General features: G+C 37.6%; 1 protein-coding gene across 1 annotated transcript in view; it reads right to left on the bottom strand.

Annotated features, from left to right (window-relative positions):
- LOC139737312 (1-phosphatidylinositol 4,5-bisphosphate phosphodiesterase gamma-1-like) overlaps nucleotides 1-15,595 on the bottom strand; it is a 102,083-nt gene that overhangs the window by 30,900 nt on the left and 55,588 nt on the right. The window contains exons 7-17 of the mRNA XM_071647988.1: nucleotides 15,099-15,179; nucleotides 12,428-12,462; nucleotides 11,751-11,802; nucleotides 10,853-10,966; nucleotides 9,609-9,724; nucleotides 7,912-7,997; nucleotides 6,883-7,003; nucleotides 6,131-6,216; nucleotides 3,700-3,837; nucleotides 2,726-2,790; nucleotides 1,927-2,040 (exon numbers count right to left, since the gene is read on the bottom strand). Of these exons, the coding sequence (XP_071504089.1) occupies nucleotides 1,927-2,040; nucleotides 2,726-2,790; nucleotides 3,700-3,837; nucleotides 6,131-6,216; nucleotides 6,883-7,003; nucleotides 7,912-7,997; nucleotides 9,609-9,724; nucleotides 10,853-10,966; nucleotides 11,751-11,802; nucleotides 12,428-12,462; nucleotides 15,099-15,179 (1,008 nt within the window). The remainder of the gene's footprint in view (nucleotides 1-1,926; nucleotides 2,041-2,725; nucleotides 2,791-3,699; nucleotides 3,838-6,130; nucleotides 6,217-6,882; nucleotides 7,004-7,911; nucleotides 7,998-9,608; nucleotides 9,725-10,852; nucleotides 10,967-11,750; nucleotides 11,803-12,427; nucleotides 12,463-15,098; nucleotides 15,180-15,595) is intronic.

Raw genomic sequence — 15,595 nt, 5'->3', positions numbered from 1 at the left:
GTCCTCAAAAAGAGAAAAGTACTTTTTTACCAAACTGAAAACGACATGGAGACTGTTACCTCCTAAGATATCAGTAACTTTAAAAGTGGAAATTTCTGTCCAATGTGAAATCAAAGCAGAAATAAAAACACACAAATTTTATTGCTTGTTATCAACTAATGTAGATCTAATACTAGTTCATATTGGAAGAATTTCATCCCAAAATAGGTCAAGCACCATACTTTTGAAAGTCCATCATCAGACAGAGCAAAATAAAACCTTTCCCATGGCACCTTACTTGTTACATAATATGCTTGATGTTACAACTAAAACTAACCCATATTTTCTCATCATTTCCTTTGTTTTTTAGGAGCTTTAATAGCAATTACCTCAAATTCACACGAATGGAGTTAAATCCTTTTGCTATCAAACTCTTCATTTTGATCCCGCAAAATTAAAAAAGCATGAAATTTATCTTACCCAGCCAAGATTTAAAAAAATCCTCGTGGACAAATTTCCACTTCTCCAGTACCCTGACATCTCAAGATTTCATTTGAAAAACATCAACCCTGTCAGCACGCGTCCAAAGATCCTCAACAACATATTAAGATGAATTCAGAATAAAAAATTACATACAATGTATGTGCTATTTTTTTGTATGCCTTATCACCTCTTCTCTCCAGAGCATAAGTTAGCAACAGAGAGAGTATGTCATTCCAGTCAAATTCTTAAGGTTTTGTGTATGCGTGAGAATCACATTAACATCCAATTTAATTCAATTCAAATTTGATTTTCAAGTAAGTCCAATTCCAATCAATCAATTCCATCCAATTCAATTCAATTCAAATTTGATTTGATTTTCCAAGTAAGTCTTCCTCATAGGCGAAATGGCCCAAAGATTAAGGTTTCAAATCCATGTTGTACGCAAGTACGTATCAAGTATCACTGAATTGTTCTTCTACCCTACTGAATTTGTAATCGTTCAAGTTTTATTTCAGCTGATAACTCTTGGAGTAATCAGGAAACTGATAACCAACAACTCTATGTTGAATCACTGACAACTGGCTCATTTTCAGAAACAAACTAGCCAAATCATGCTTTATAATGGCCAGGGAAATCTCTTGCCTACAGTCAGTAATGGACATACATTGTATTTATTCTAATCTAGCCTCATCACAACAATCACTTTATACATGTAAAAACATGAAATTTTCAAAATGCTGACAATTCAGGACCTCAATATTAACATGAGTCATCTCATGACCAGTCTCAGATTTTTTCATCGTTGCCAACCATCAATATCATCATTACTGTCATATCATTGTCATCGTCACCACCAGCACCAGCATCACCAAGATTACTATCATCCTCACCATTACATCATTATCATCACCATCATCATCACCATCATCACCACATCATCATCATCATCATCATTATCATCACCATCATCATTATCATCACCATCATCATCACCATCATCATCACCATCATCATCACCATCATCATCATCATCATCACCATCAATCACCATCACCATCACAGACCTCCCAACCTTTCTGACTGAAAAATAGGGATGATTTGGCACCAAAGTACATATGTAGGAAAGGAAGAGGAGTTCCCATAGGAGTGTGCAGTAATATTATCAAGAAAAACAAGAAACTCCTCCTGAAACAAGAGCTGGGAATGGTCAAAATTCAGATTCTTTCCTCCAAATTCAGAATGGTTGGGAGGTCTGCCATCACCACCATCATCACCATCACCACACACCATTCTCACCAACAATTACCATCATCATCATCAACACCATCACCATCATCATCATCAACATCCTCACCATCATCACCATCATCAAAACCATCACCATCATCCTCACCATCATCCCAAGCAATTTCATGTTTGCTGTTACCATGCCTACCATCCACCATCTCACTACTGGTCCCTTACCATATCGAGCTGACTGGTGTCATCATCATCATCCTGATTGGTCTGAGTGTTTGTCTCCTCGGTGTAGTACAGCTTCGTGTCCGTCAAGACAAAGAAGTGGGGTGCCCATTCTTGCTGTGAAGTTAAAAATAAACGAACAAATGATGAAAGAAGGCTAATGCCTACAGACAAAATTTGCCCCTTTTGATTTATTTGCTGTTTTTAATATCTGAAATCAAAATAAAATTCACACTTGATCTGAATGGTTTTTAAAGGGTGTGTACAGTTCTGGTCGAGGTGAGGATTTAGCTTTTAATGTTTTGCTAGATATTTAGAAACCACTCTATGAGATGTCAAAGAGTATGCAATTCTAGAGGTATCAAAAGTTTATCTGATGAAAATCGGTTTTGAAATGGCTGAGATATTTAAAAACAAGGTGAAACAAAGAAATCCTAATAAAGTTGTGGCATGTCGCCTTTTATTATTATACTTTTTTGGATATCTCAGCCATTTGAAAACCAATTTTCATCAAATAAACGTTGAATACTTCTTAAAATTACATGCTCTTTCATATTTCGTAAGAGGTTTCTCATTATCTCACTTAAGAATGTTCAAAAACATGAATCCCCACCTCAACCAGTACTGTACAGTCCCTTTAACTGTCATGGTGGTCGTATTAGCTGGTTTAGTTTGAAATGAACAACAAGCTACTCAGATGAAAGGGTTCATGAGATGATTTGACAAAGACAAGGTACATACAATAGTCATACCGGATGAGTTCCCTGCAGTTATCATGGAAACCAGAGACCAATTTACTCACATCTTGAGGATCTTCCAGGAGAAGAATTCCATTCCTGACAGAGTTTCTCAAGTCAAGGTCAGAGACTGCACCAAATGATAAAAAATTCACACAACAAATTGTTACATTACGTAATCATCTATGAAAATCAATGAAAATGTTACTGAGCACATGAAAGCTGGTGACAATTGTATGATGCATTTCCTGCATATTTGCTTTCATTTAGGTATGAAATGAGAAAAAGTTATAAAAGCGCATCATGCATGCAGTGTGTTCAGAGGCTAAAAGAGCTTCTACTGTACGGTTGCTTGTGTCAAGTTCTGTGAGTAGATTATAATCAGGTAAAGTGCACCAAAGGTCTTATTCACTGTTTCAGGTATTGATGCAAGCATGTAATTTGACACGTAAAACTGTGTTTATGGTGAGCTCTTTACTGTTGCTGGTTGTTGTCAGATGTCTACCAGAAATACAATTAATAACGCTTCAAAAAATGGGACAGACCTCCTTTTTTAGTCCCCAGTCTGTTGATCCTACTACTGCAAAGCATTTTTTTTTTCACACAAAATTTTTTTCACACAAAATGACAGTCATTTTATACAACACTATATCAAAACCAAACAAACCAACCAGTTGATGCTGTAATTGTAATTTTAGAAGAAGACTGCATCAATCATAGGCTTGTTCTTTGGTGCCTGAGAGACAACACAGCATAGCAAACACAGCATAGCAAACACAGCATAGCAAACAGCCAGTTGCTTCCTAAGACTACAGTGCCCAAACATTAAGGGTCATACCCATGGAAATGCTTAGCAGCGGTTCCCAAGATTCTTTTTTTTTTCTCTCTTTACTCAATGCATCATGCCTTAACTGAGTTTTTAAGGGTGAGGGATTTATGTAAGAATGTCTAGCATTATTTTGTTATTCGGTCATTTCTTGACTCCTACGGCTCTACTGATTGGATGACAGAAAAAAAGACAAAGGAAGCGGGCGATTACTGTCTTCCGCCGGCACGGTGAAGGTTTCGTTGCCGTTGTCGGGGAGCTTCTTGTGCTTCAGTATGATCTTCCGCTTGAGCTCGTTGATGGTTGGCAGAGTGTTGGCGTCTCGGTTGATGGGCTGAGTCAGGAGATCGTCTACAAGGAGAAATTATGAGAATTTAATCAGACGCAGGGCATAGGGAGGTGCAGGCAAGACAAGAAGTGTGGTATCACATGTCATGGGTGTTTGAGGAATCAGAGCCCCGCTCTGTGCAGAGCGGTGAATGACCATGCGCTTGCTCGATAAACGCAGATCTGTGGACAGTTATCAACACTATTCTTGCAGTAAATTTGACCTCTCACTGGGAAAACAGGGTTCCTAGGCCCCGATTGTGTGTGTGTGTGTGTGTGTGTGTGTGTGGTTTTTTATATATTTTTTTTTTTTGGGGGGGGGTTTGGTGTGTAATTTTTTTTTTTTAATGGATTATTGTAAAGTATCTGCAACACTTTTGAAATCGTGCCTCTCTCTGATACAGAGCCTTGTTTGGGATAACGGATAAGTGTTGATTGCCTTTTACTCTAGTCCCAGTATTTGTGCACCTTCTTTGATTGATTTTATTTGCAGAGGAAACAGCATATCAGAGTTTGTCTTTCTTCCATCATTCCATCAACTTGGCCACAGAGGGACACAGAAGCTCCAAGATGTTTCCCACTACTCTGAATCTTTAACTCTTTATGCAGCATGGTGGAAACGCCCTGTGTGCCACATCATTCTAAGACACCAATGCAGTCATGCTTTGAAAAAACCTTCCATTTTTCAAATCTATTTTACTTCCATAGATTTCTGTTTAAAGCTGGACATGTAGTGGGCAAAGTTGTAGAGAAAATGCCAAGCTTTGCTTTGATGAAAATTGTATGGCAAATCGATGATTGTTTTTCTTTGAAATGACCAGTTGCTACATTACTATAAAGGCATGACTTTTGCACACGCAACAGTGCCAGAAACTTAGAATTCGCACGCAAATCTATTAGGGAACACCGCTTGATAGTCAATCACCACATAAAATGCAAGCTCTATGTGAGACGAACGGAAGCGTGAGAAAAGCTTCCATTGTACTGCGGCATTTGGTGATTTATCGGTCGGTTTGGGCGGGTTTGTGGGTTTGAGCAGAATATGTGAAGTTGGCACGCCGTTGACTGAGTCGAACGCGCGAATATGGCACAGAAAGAGTTAATACACACGAGTGCTAACAAGAACTGTGTAAGAGATATTAACAGAGACTGTCTGGATGTGAAAGACTCATTGTTTGGCCAGCGGTAGCAGGATGGCCATCAATTCACTTCTTGGGGAACACTGACTCCTGAAGTCGCTGACAAAAGACAGGCTTTTCTTGTATTACGATGGTAATTTTGCACATTTACTGGTACTGTCAAATTTCATCAATTACAAATTTAGTACACTGTATAATTTTTCACACGCTCGAGGACTCTTATGTTTTTTAAGTGCTCTTGTTGGTGTGTTTTACATATTTTCTCATCAGGCTTTTTTTTTTTTTTTTTTTTTTTTTTTTTTTGGGGGGGGGGGGGGGGGGCACCGTGGGTGTAATAGGAGGAGATAACAAGGAACTTTCACACCGGGCCCGCATAGAGTTGTGTTGTGCACCGAAATAGAATAGACTGCGCACTCATGAAAAAAGGTTCACAAGAATGAGAAGACAAAATGCATGGGTAAATCTTTGGATCCAGCCTCAAAGGATTTTTTGACTGACTGGCGTAAGGAAGCATACTTTTGCGTAGGCATTGGTGCGTGAAAGCGTAGTGTTGTGTACTGTTGCAAAGGTACATGTAGTGTTGACTTGAGACTTGAGTATGAATTGCAAATTTTCTGCATCCTGCGCTCTGTTCAGAAAGTATACCAAAAAAAAAATATATAAACATATCATCGCTGGGGTGACAAGACCTTGTATCTGCAATTTTGGTGAAAATGACTTTTTCGGATTAATGGTCAAATAATGGGTTGAGTGATGTCCTGTCCAAATCCAAACTTTCTTCCTCCAAAAATGAAGTCACCACAGCATGTTAAAGGAAAGGCTATCCCATTCGCCACAGTGCTCTGGCCGCCATGTTTTTTGGCTCTCCTGAACATTTGACATTTTGTAGATACGAGGTCTTGTCGCCCCAGCGACGATATGTAATTTTATGTGTCCATCTCATGTACCCTTTTGTACTGCTCTGCATATTGGTATGTAGGCCAGCGTACGCACAGCGTAGAGAAGCGCAAGCTCAACGTAGGCGGTACGGAACACAAAGTAACTCTATACAGGCTTGCTCAGAGAAAGCCCCTATAATTAGTATCAGGAGGGCATTGCTACTTGTATTGTATGCAATGGTCTGGTTAATGCATGTCTGTCACATGGAAAGGACCTCCAAGATGTGAGCTTTTACTTGCCTTTAAAAACCTGCTGAAACAAGTAGGCCATGTTCCTCTGCTGCGATAGATTACAGTGATTCTCAATTGATAAGATGATGGGAAAGCTGTGGAAAAAAAAAAAGGAGGGGAAAAAACAGAATAAAACCATCTTGCAGCGCAGAACAAACATATATTCCATCTCTCATTCATGCATGAGAAAGCAATATTTCCTCTAACTTGAAAAGGCACAATTAATAAGTGGTGTCATCAAATAGCACATATCAGCTAGAACTGTAGAATCCACAACTCTCATGATAAACAAATAATAGACCAGGGTGCAGAACAACTTGCGTCATTGAAGAAACAACCCGAAGAGTTTGTTACAGAACATCTCATCCTAGTTTATTTCGAGATATCTACGATTAAAGCTGAAAACAAAAAATAACGAGAAAATACAGGATGTCTTTAATCATAATTTCAAGGTTTTATTTTGCTGCATTTAATGACGGACTTACTTTGAAATCAGGATGTTTTAGAATGGTGCTTATCCATTTCGCACTCAAACTCTTTATATCAAAAAAATGTACATCAGCAGATTCCAAGAGTACAGAATTTGAATATATCACTTAGAATAACACAATATTACGTAGAACAGGGCCCTGTTTTATGAAGAGTTATAATTGATATACAGTTGATTTCTACAGTAAGTCTATGGCAGCCTGTGTGGAAAGGAATTTATAATCGATAATATCTTTTGATCAAACGGGGCCCTGATGTCACAGTTGACTCACTCTGTGGTGACCCAGGCATGTTCCTTGATGGTCTTTAGGACATCGTAAAACTTGATCTTGGTTGTTAGGGTGTGGCCATGATAGATGATGGGCAGGCTGTCTGGACCATCCCAACAATCCACTGCAAAACAGACAAGTATACAAACAAACATCAAGTTCAGCATTCTCACACACAGGGATTCATTGTACATACATGTAAATGAAGAAGAGACATTGATCATCACAATTGCGTGTGTATTTCAATATCTCTATGGAAGACAAGCACCTCCTATTGATGCTTTCAAAAAGAACCTAAAAACCTACCTTTTTCATTTAAATTGTCAATTGTTTATACATGCATGTATACAAATACCTATATTGTTCGCTTGCTTACTGGTCTGATGTTAAATCTTCTATGAAACTCTCTTGTAAATAACATGCTGTTTCCACTGTGCCATGAGTATCTTTTAAGGTAGAATAAGTGCTCTATAAGAGTCTATTATCATTGTTATTTTTTATTACTATTACTATTATTATTTGGATTTTCTCTACGTGGCTACTAAAGGGAAATGCTTAAAAATGCTGATGAGCAAGCTACCGCAGGTCCAGCGGCTTTAAGTCCCTCCAGAGGATAAGGCAGTTAAGAGTCTTGTGTCATTTTTCACAGAGCTAATGATGGCTCCTCCATAGTCATTAAATAACAATCAACACTAGGGAACATTTTCTACTGTTTAATCTATTGGGGAAAAAAAATTGCCACCAGAGGAACCCAAGAACCCGAGACCTTGGTAGTATTTTTATCGGCAATAAATATGCCATTCTCATCTTACACCATGATTTGTTTGTGTAATCAGAGGGAAAGTGACAGCAAACCTAACTGTGTTTAAAGATGCCTTTTATATATTTTCACCATTTGTCCAACATGGTAGAGAAAAGTAAAATGAATACTAGGTTCTTGAAATGAAATGTACTTCAGTCATTGGTCAAACATTGCCTTCCTGGCCACTGCCAGGTCATCGCACAGCCACAGTTGTTGCCACGGTTACTCACACTCTAGACATCTGCATCCCATTCGTAGACACCTGGCGTATGCCTCCACTGAAGATTCACTGGACACCTGATCCCCTGTCAGATACCTGATAATAATAATAATATATCAATTTATAAAGCGCAAAACCTATAGACATATATTCTTCTGCGCTGCAAAAGCTTCTGATGTGCTCGATAATAACGAACAGTTAGATAAAAAGATGTGTTTTTAGTCGTGATTTAAAGACTGCTACTGTTGGGGATTTCCGGACTTCTAATGGTAGATCATTCCAGAGTTTGGGAGTTTGATACACACACCAAAGCGTTGAAAAAAAATAATAACTTGGCAACACAGGTTTTGAAATCAATTTGTTGGATCGATCCACAGCTCACATGAACATGGTTGGCCTTGTATTCAGTCTAGGATGCTTTCAGAACCTTGTGAGGGGAAGACTGGTCCAGTGAATCATGATGTCTCACAGTTAAAGGGATCGTATAGTTTTGGTTGAGACCTAATTTCAGGTTTCTAACATTTTTTGGTGAGATAATGAGAAACCTCTTATGAAATATGAAAGAGCACGTAATTCTATGAGGAATTCAACGTTTATTTGATGAAAATTGGTTTTGAAATGGCTGAGATATCCAAAAAAGACAATTCTAATAAAGTGTGGGACCCACACTTTATTACGATCGCTTTGTTTTACCTTCTTTTTGGATGTTTCAGTCATTCCAAACCTGATTTTCTTCAAATAAACTTTGTATTCCTCTTAAAATGGTATGTTCTGTACTATATCATAAGTGTTTTCTTGGTATCTCGCAAAAAGTTAAAAGTCAAATTCTTATCTCCACCAATACTGTACCATCCCTTTAACCCTTTTTGTACCAGTGACTTTGGACAGTGTGTACAATGCTAAGGAGTTTTCTTTGCCAGTCTGCACATGTGGCACACCAAGGGTTAATCCCCAATTTCTGGTGAGTGCAAAAGGCAGGGATGCCAACCTTGTCAACAGCACTGCAGTATTCCTCAGGGCTAAAAAAGTTGTACTTTTGGTGGGAAACAAAACTTTTGCCTTACTGCAATAGATGTGTGTATTTATACAATTTAGGAAAAACAGTACTTTCCATGAATGTGCGCTATTTTTAGCAAAAAAAAACCAACTACAACAAATATCCACACACCCTCAAAAAAAAGTATAAAATACTGCAAATAAAAAATAACAGTTCGCATCTCTGAATATGGGCAACAAAATCTTGTAATCTGGCCGCTACTCATGAAGGTAATCTGCGCAACTTCCAGCACAAATACTGAGAATGCATAAAATGCTGTGAATGCAGAAAATGCCCTTAGCTTTGGACATAACAAATTCAGTCTGTCTCCTATTCAACATACTGGACAACAAATTAATAGAAATGAACACGATTAGTATATAGCTACAGAGAACTACTCCAATTTTAGTTTTAACTTCTGCAATTTGTTTTTCCAATCTAAGAATTATGATCTCTTGTGTGTTTTCCATAAATACAACTAAGAAAAATAATTCATGGAAACTGTGGCTCTGTATTCACACACTGACCTTGCACAAAATAGCCTGCTGACAAATTTTATATTGCATTGTTCAGAAGACTGCTATTTACGACATTTGACGGCAGTGTTGACGTTTGAGTGAGCTCTGTTTGCCCTCAATATAGTCACACTTCCCTATGGATTCAATTCTTACGTGTTGTGCGATGATGCTACCCAGTAATCACACAGCGGCCTGTCCATGTCATCTGTCACGTTGTCATAGAAACGATTCCAGATTTCGTTGTCCTTGGAGTACAAATAATCTACGAACTGAGAGGGAAAAAAAAACGAAACCAATCGATTCCACATTTATGAGCTAGTTGGGAGGTTTTCTTCATCACAACTATTAACAGCAATCATCTAAAACACAATATGTTGACCTATAAAAATGAAAGCAAACAACTTCCTCTATTGGTTATATACTTTCATTACGAGAACTAGAAGAAATCACAGAGAATGTTCTATTTACCTTGTACAGTTCTGAAACGAGACTAAAATGTTTCTAGAATTTTGCTCTCAATAGCTATTTTGGCAGTGTGGGTAAATTCCCTTACTCCAAGAATTCTATGAGGTTATCTCAACCAGTGAACCAATTGAAATATGACCACTGCAGAGCAAAAAATATTCAAAGACCTCATACACAACAACCATAAGCACAGACACAGGTATCGTGGCAGAAGGAAATATTTGTCTTCTGTTTCACTTTCATTGTATTAACCACGGTGAGAATTTCGCTTTTGAGTATGCTGATAGAATTGCAAAGAGCTTACTTTGTGTGGACGTGTTCAGAAGTGCTGGAAAAATGTCACATTTCCCATCAAACAATGCATGTATGATTAAGGTGGTTCCTCAATTATACTGTCATGCCCTCTGATTACACATGTGTACGTCTGTCAAATTACTCATCACAACGCCTAACTTGTATCTCATAGAGGCCCTAACTACAATGTAGCACCTATTACAGGACATGAAAACCCTCATCTAGTCACTTTGACATATGTACATGTAAATGAATCTGTGAGAGTATTTGTACACACCAGAGAAAGAAATAGAGGAGTAATATGCATTGAAACATACAGAAATCAGTAGAATATGAAAATCAAAAGTTTTGTACAAGTTGGCGACAACTCCATATGTGTCTCATACCGAAAAGTTCTTGGGGTATTTCCCCAAATTTTCCTTGGGGTTAAAATACTCTCTTTTCTGGGATCAAAATATAGTATGGCTTCAGGCCAGATTCCCCTCCTGACATGCAAAGAAGGTGAACCATGAAAACAAACAAACAAACAAAAAGATATATGTATATATATTTTTCTGTGCATCAAGTCTTCCAGAACTAGAGTAAGTAAGGTCTCAGCCCCCCCCCCCCCCCCCCCCTCCCCAAGGGAGTTCACTGACCTCTGGCACGGTGTATGAGAGTTCGGCATCCGACTCTGGAGAGGGCCTACCGGAGTCCACAAAGTACCTCCGGATGTACTCCTTCACCTCCTTGGGGTTGTTTGCCATGGGGTCCTGGGAGGATGGCAGTGACACGGGAAAACAAAAGTTATGGTATCGCCGATGATCGTGATGAGAATGGTGATGATGATGATGAAGATATTGACAATATTGACTAGGATGATCGTGATAATGATGAAAACAAAGATGATATGATGATAATGCTGACAAATATTATGACAATTTCAATAATTACAATTTATTGTAATCATAATATGTTCAATATTGACCTTTGACCCCATAAGGTTGAAGCACAGCAAGCAGCATCATCAAAAATGCTCATCCACACCATGGATAAAAAACTTGCACTGAGTAACAACCAAGACATTGCGCTCATTTTGCACAATTTTGCAAATGTTTATCCAGTCAGAGTGACTTACATATGACCCTGTAAAAGATGAGGCAATGATGGTAACACTACCAAAACCTGTACATGTCTTCTACTCCCCGTAGTCCATCTATGCAAAACTTCCAGAAAGTCCATTCAACAATTTAGCTTGTAGAGCACACATATGCAGCACTTGAAAAATGCACTCGTTTATGTTTTTACATGCTGCTATATCCATACCATCTTCCAGAAACTTTAGCAAAACCTTGCATGTTGATACCACAAAAAGTAAGATAAAAACAGAAGTCTGCTCTTTTTGTAAGTTTCTGAAAAATTCTTCATCTATTTCTAACTACTGCTAGCTGAAGAGGGTTGCTTTTGATTAACAATGCAATCAATACCAGCTTTGTATGCCCCAAAAAAGTGTTCGAATGGACACTCAAGTGAACCATGGAGAGTAAATTCTCGTACCTTCTGCTCCTGAGCGAGGAACCTGATGAAGTCGTTCAGCGTTACCCGATTCCTGTCAAAGAGATTGGAAGAGGTCATTGATAAGTGGTTATCTTAACCTCTTTCTCTTTCATAAGTATTTCCTCTTTCATTTTTTCCTCTTTCATTCTTTCCTCTTTCATTCTTTTCTCTTCTCCTTCTTTCTCCACTCTCATATATCTCATACTAATCTCCATCTCTCTATCTACCTCTCCATATATCTATGCACTGAATATATTCATTTATTTTTCTCTCTATATATATCTAATTATCTATATTTTTGAATATCCTTACATTCACAATATATCGACATAAAATTTGAAGACAGACATAATCATGCATATGCATGGTTGGCAATATCAGAAAAAGACTCACTAACACAAACAATTTTGGAGTTGAATAAGCCTTTGAAGTTTCACAAAACTTGTATCACATTACGACGTCATATTGTATGAACAACTCCAGTCTTAGCGCACTTTTACCACATGAATCATCCCACATTGAATGCAAGCTTTTCCATGTTCAAATGTGTTACAGACAGTAACTACCAAAAGCCTATGAAATCACATTTGTTTTATGTTTTGTATTGTTTTGTTTTCACATAAAAGGCCATGCTGTGCCATCTTAAGTCAAGAAGCTACATCACATTTCATACTTACATGTCATTGTAGTATTCTTTTAGTCTGTCTGCCACCTGAGGATGAATACAATTCAAAAGTGAAGTGTGTTATGACAGTTTTGCAAACTCAATGGTACAATTTTGGTTGAGATGGGGGATTCAGCTTTTACCCTTTTGTGAGATAATTAGAAATCATGTATACAAAATATCAAAGAGCATGCGATTCTAAGAGGAATTAAAAACTTATTTAATGAAAATGGGTTCTGAAATGGCTGAGATATCCAAAAACATAGTAAAGCAATGTGGTCCTGACAAAAGGTGGGACAAATGAACTTTTAATTCCTCTTAGAATTGTATGCCCTTTAATATTTCATATAAGTGGTTTCCAATTATCTCGTAAAAGTTAAGAACTTAACACCCATCTCAACCAAAACTATACCACCCCTTTAAGCATCAGACAGCCTAACTAAAATAGCCACTTCCCTCCCCCCCCCCCATGAAGAAAAAAAAAAAAATCAACAAGTTAGTGAACATACAAAATGACAGTTTTCCTGCAAATATTGGTTGAGTTGGCGACAAATATCATGATTGCAGCACACAGATCCTTATCGTTTGGCTAGTTGGCGAGAGTGTGCACCATAGCGGTAATATTTATCAGCATCATAACCGCATCGATGTGTAAAGTTGTAATAATGGAGGAGCAGACGGGGAATCACACCGTGCCAAGATATCATATTGTTATGAATTGTCTCAGGGGTCACAAAGGAAGATTAGACTCATCAGCTCTTGAATACCCAAATGGAACATGAAGTTGCTATAGCAACAGTTATAAGTCAAAATGGAGGAATGTACTTGGAAAAGCACCCTTCAGCTAGACTAGGTCCCTTCTTGGTTGTTATGGCAATGCTTAGATTAACGATGGAATAAAAACCTTGTCGGCACACATCTCTTGCCATCAAAAAACAAGACAAAAAGAAAAGCTGTCTTTCTAGCCACGTGTACGGTCATAATGGAAAAATAAACTTGTCAGCTTTTCATTGCATGAACTCCATGTCGCTACAGCAGTCTTTAACCTTTAATGTGCTAAGGCACTTAGCCTAATCAACTTGCCAAGCATTTTTTTTTTAAATTTCTGGATTTTATTGATCAGAACAAAAAGCAATCTCTTTTTCACAATTCCATGGCATATTTCAACATTAAAAAAGATATATATATATTCTCGACAATAGTCAATGACAGAAGATAAACAAAAAGATGTCTGTTCCATTATCATTATTATTTTTTTGGGGGGGAGGGGGGGGGGATATACTTTTGCCAAGTTTTTTTATCAGCACTCATCAATCCATCCAAACTTGAGCTATGGTACTTGCAAAGCTAACAAGCCCACTCATCAGGTGTAGCAATGTGCTTCAGTCCACAGGAAGATCATGGTAACACAACATGAAAAAATTTTACTATTAGGTAATCTCTATTCATTGATAATTTGATATTTGCGCCAATTCAGCATTAAAAAAAAAGAGCTAGAAAACCCACTCAGGAGTAGCAATGTGTCTCAGTCCAACAGGAAGGCCATGGTCACACAACACAAATAAAGATTACCATAGGTTATTATCTCTATTCACTGACAATTGATTTCTAGACATTTGTGCCAATCCATGAAAAGCAAACAAACACAAAACAACACTCCAAGCAGCTCGCAGGCCACATCGGCAAACAAAGTCCAGCAAAGATTAAAGGCATAATTTCCCATTTGCAGATGAAACAAAAACCCATCATTAGTGCTTTAAAATAGTTCTAAAATGTGAGCTAGGGATAGAAACAACCACTACAAAAATTTGAATCCGTATTATCGATGTTAAGTGTTGTTAAATACACAAAATGTGAACAATAGTAATAATAAAAATGTTTCCAGACTAAACCATCTACAGTTACGGTTTACTGAGAAAAATACGGATATCGCCTTACATTTTAGGCTAATTGCAAAAATTGAATAGGATAGGATGTTTTGTCGTACAACACACCTACACATATGTATTAAATGTCATATCTTGAATTTTTTTTTTTTTAATCACTGTTCCCAAGGTAAACAGGACCTGTAATGTGAACATGAGGAAACAGACTTAAAGGACAAGTTCACCTTCATAAAGATAAGGATTGAGAGAATGTAACAATATTAGTAGAACACATCATTGAAAGTTTGAGGAAAATCAGACAATCCGTTCAAAAGTTATGAATTTTTGAAGTTTTTGTGCAGTACCCGCTGGATGAGAAGACTACTGCAGTGTATGAATAACTTAGATGTCACATGCGTACAACAATATAAGGAAAATATAAAGAGAATTTCACAAAATTCCATCTTTTGAAAAAAGTACACATTCCCCTGACTTGTTACCGACAAATGTTATGGGTAATATTATTCCCCCTGCCTTTAGAAAGAGGCAAGTCAAGTGCTCTTTTATTATGCGAAAAAAGTGAAAATATGTTGAATTTTCTTTTACATTTTCTTTATACTGTTGTACGCATATGACTCACAAGCTGTAGTAGTCTCCTCATCCAGCGGTTCCAACACAAAAACTTCAAAAATTCATAACTTTTGCATCGATTGTCCAATTTTCCTCAAACTTTCACTGATGTGTTCTACTAATATTGTTGCATTCTCTCAATCCTTATGTTTATGAAGGTGAACTTGTCCTTTAAGACAGTGAGCATACCTCTTGCTGGAACACTAGGTTGTTGTAGAGCAACAGGAGTGCATCGAACGGTATTTCTTGGCGCCCCCATTGGTCCGCCTCCTGTCCAGGGAACCACAAGCAAAAATACCGCAGCTCAACACATCAATACAATACCCACATCACGATCTTTTCAAAGCACGCTTTCACTTCATTGATATTACATGGGTCTGGGTTACCTGGCAGTTATCCCTACTAGAAAGTCTTTCTCATCGATAAAACATCAATGAATTATTTCTATCAAGCGGAACAAACAATCGTTGAATAAAAAAATAAAAAAATGTTCCTAAAAAATAGGCATATTTTGTTGATAATGAAAGAGATCACTGATTAAATCCCTTTCATTACCATTAAAATATACCTTCTTTTTTGTTCTGGGAAAACTATAGATACAACCATTTTGAGTTTTTTAATGCCATTAAATTACGTTTAATGTCATGAAATCTGCATCTTTTCCCCACGAAATATATCTTGTAGGA

The sequence above is a fragment of the Diadema antillarum genome, unplaced genomic scaffold (genome assembly GCF_040938485.1).
Source record: "Diadema antillarum isolate AM-2024a unplaced genomic scaffold, OU_Dant_1.0 scf00000028, whole genome shotgun sequence".
NCBI lineage: Eukaryota > Metazoa > Echinodermata > Echinoidea > Diadematoida > Diadematidae > Diadema > Diadema antillarum.
The sequence above is the reverse complement of the archived record's forward strand: the minus strand, read 5'-3'. Positions and strand labels throughout refer to the sequence as shown.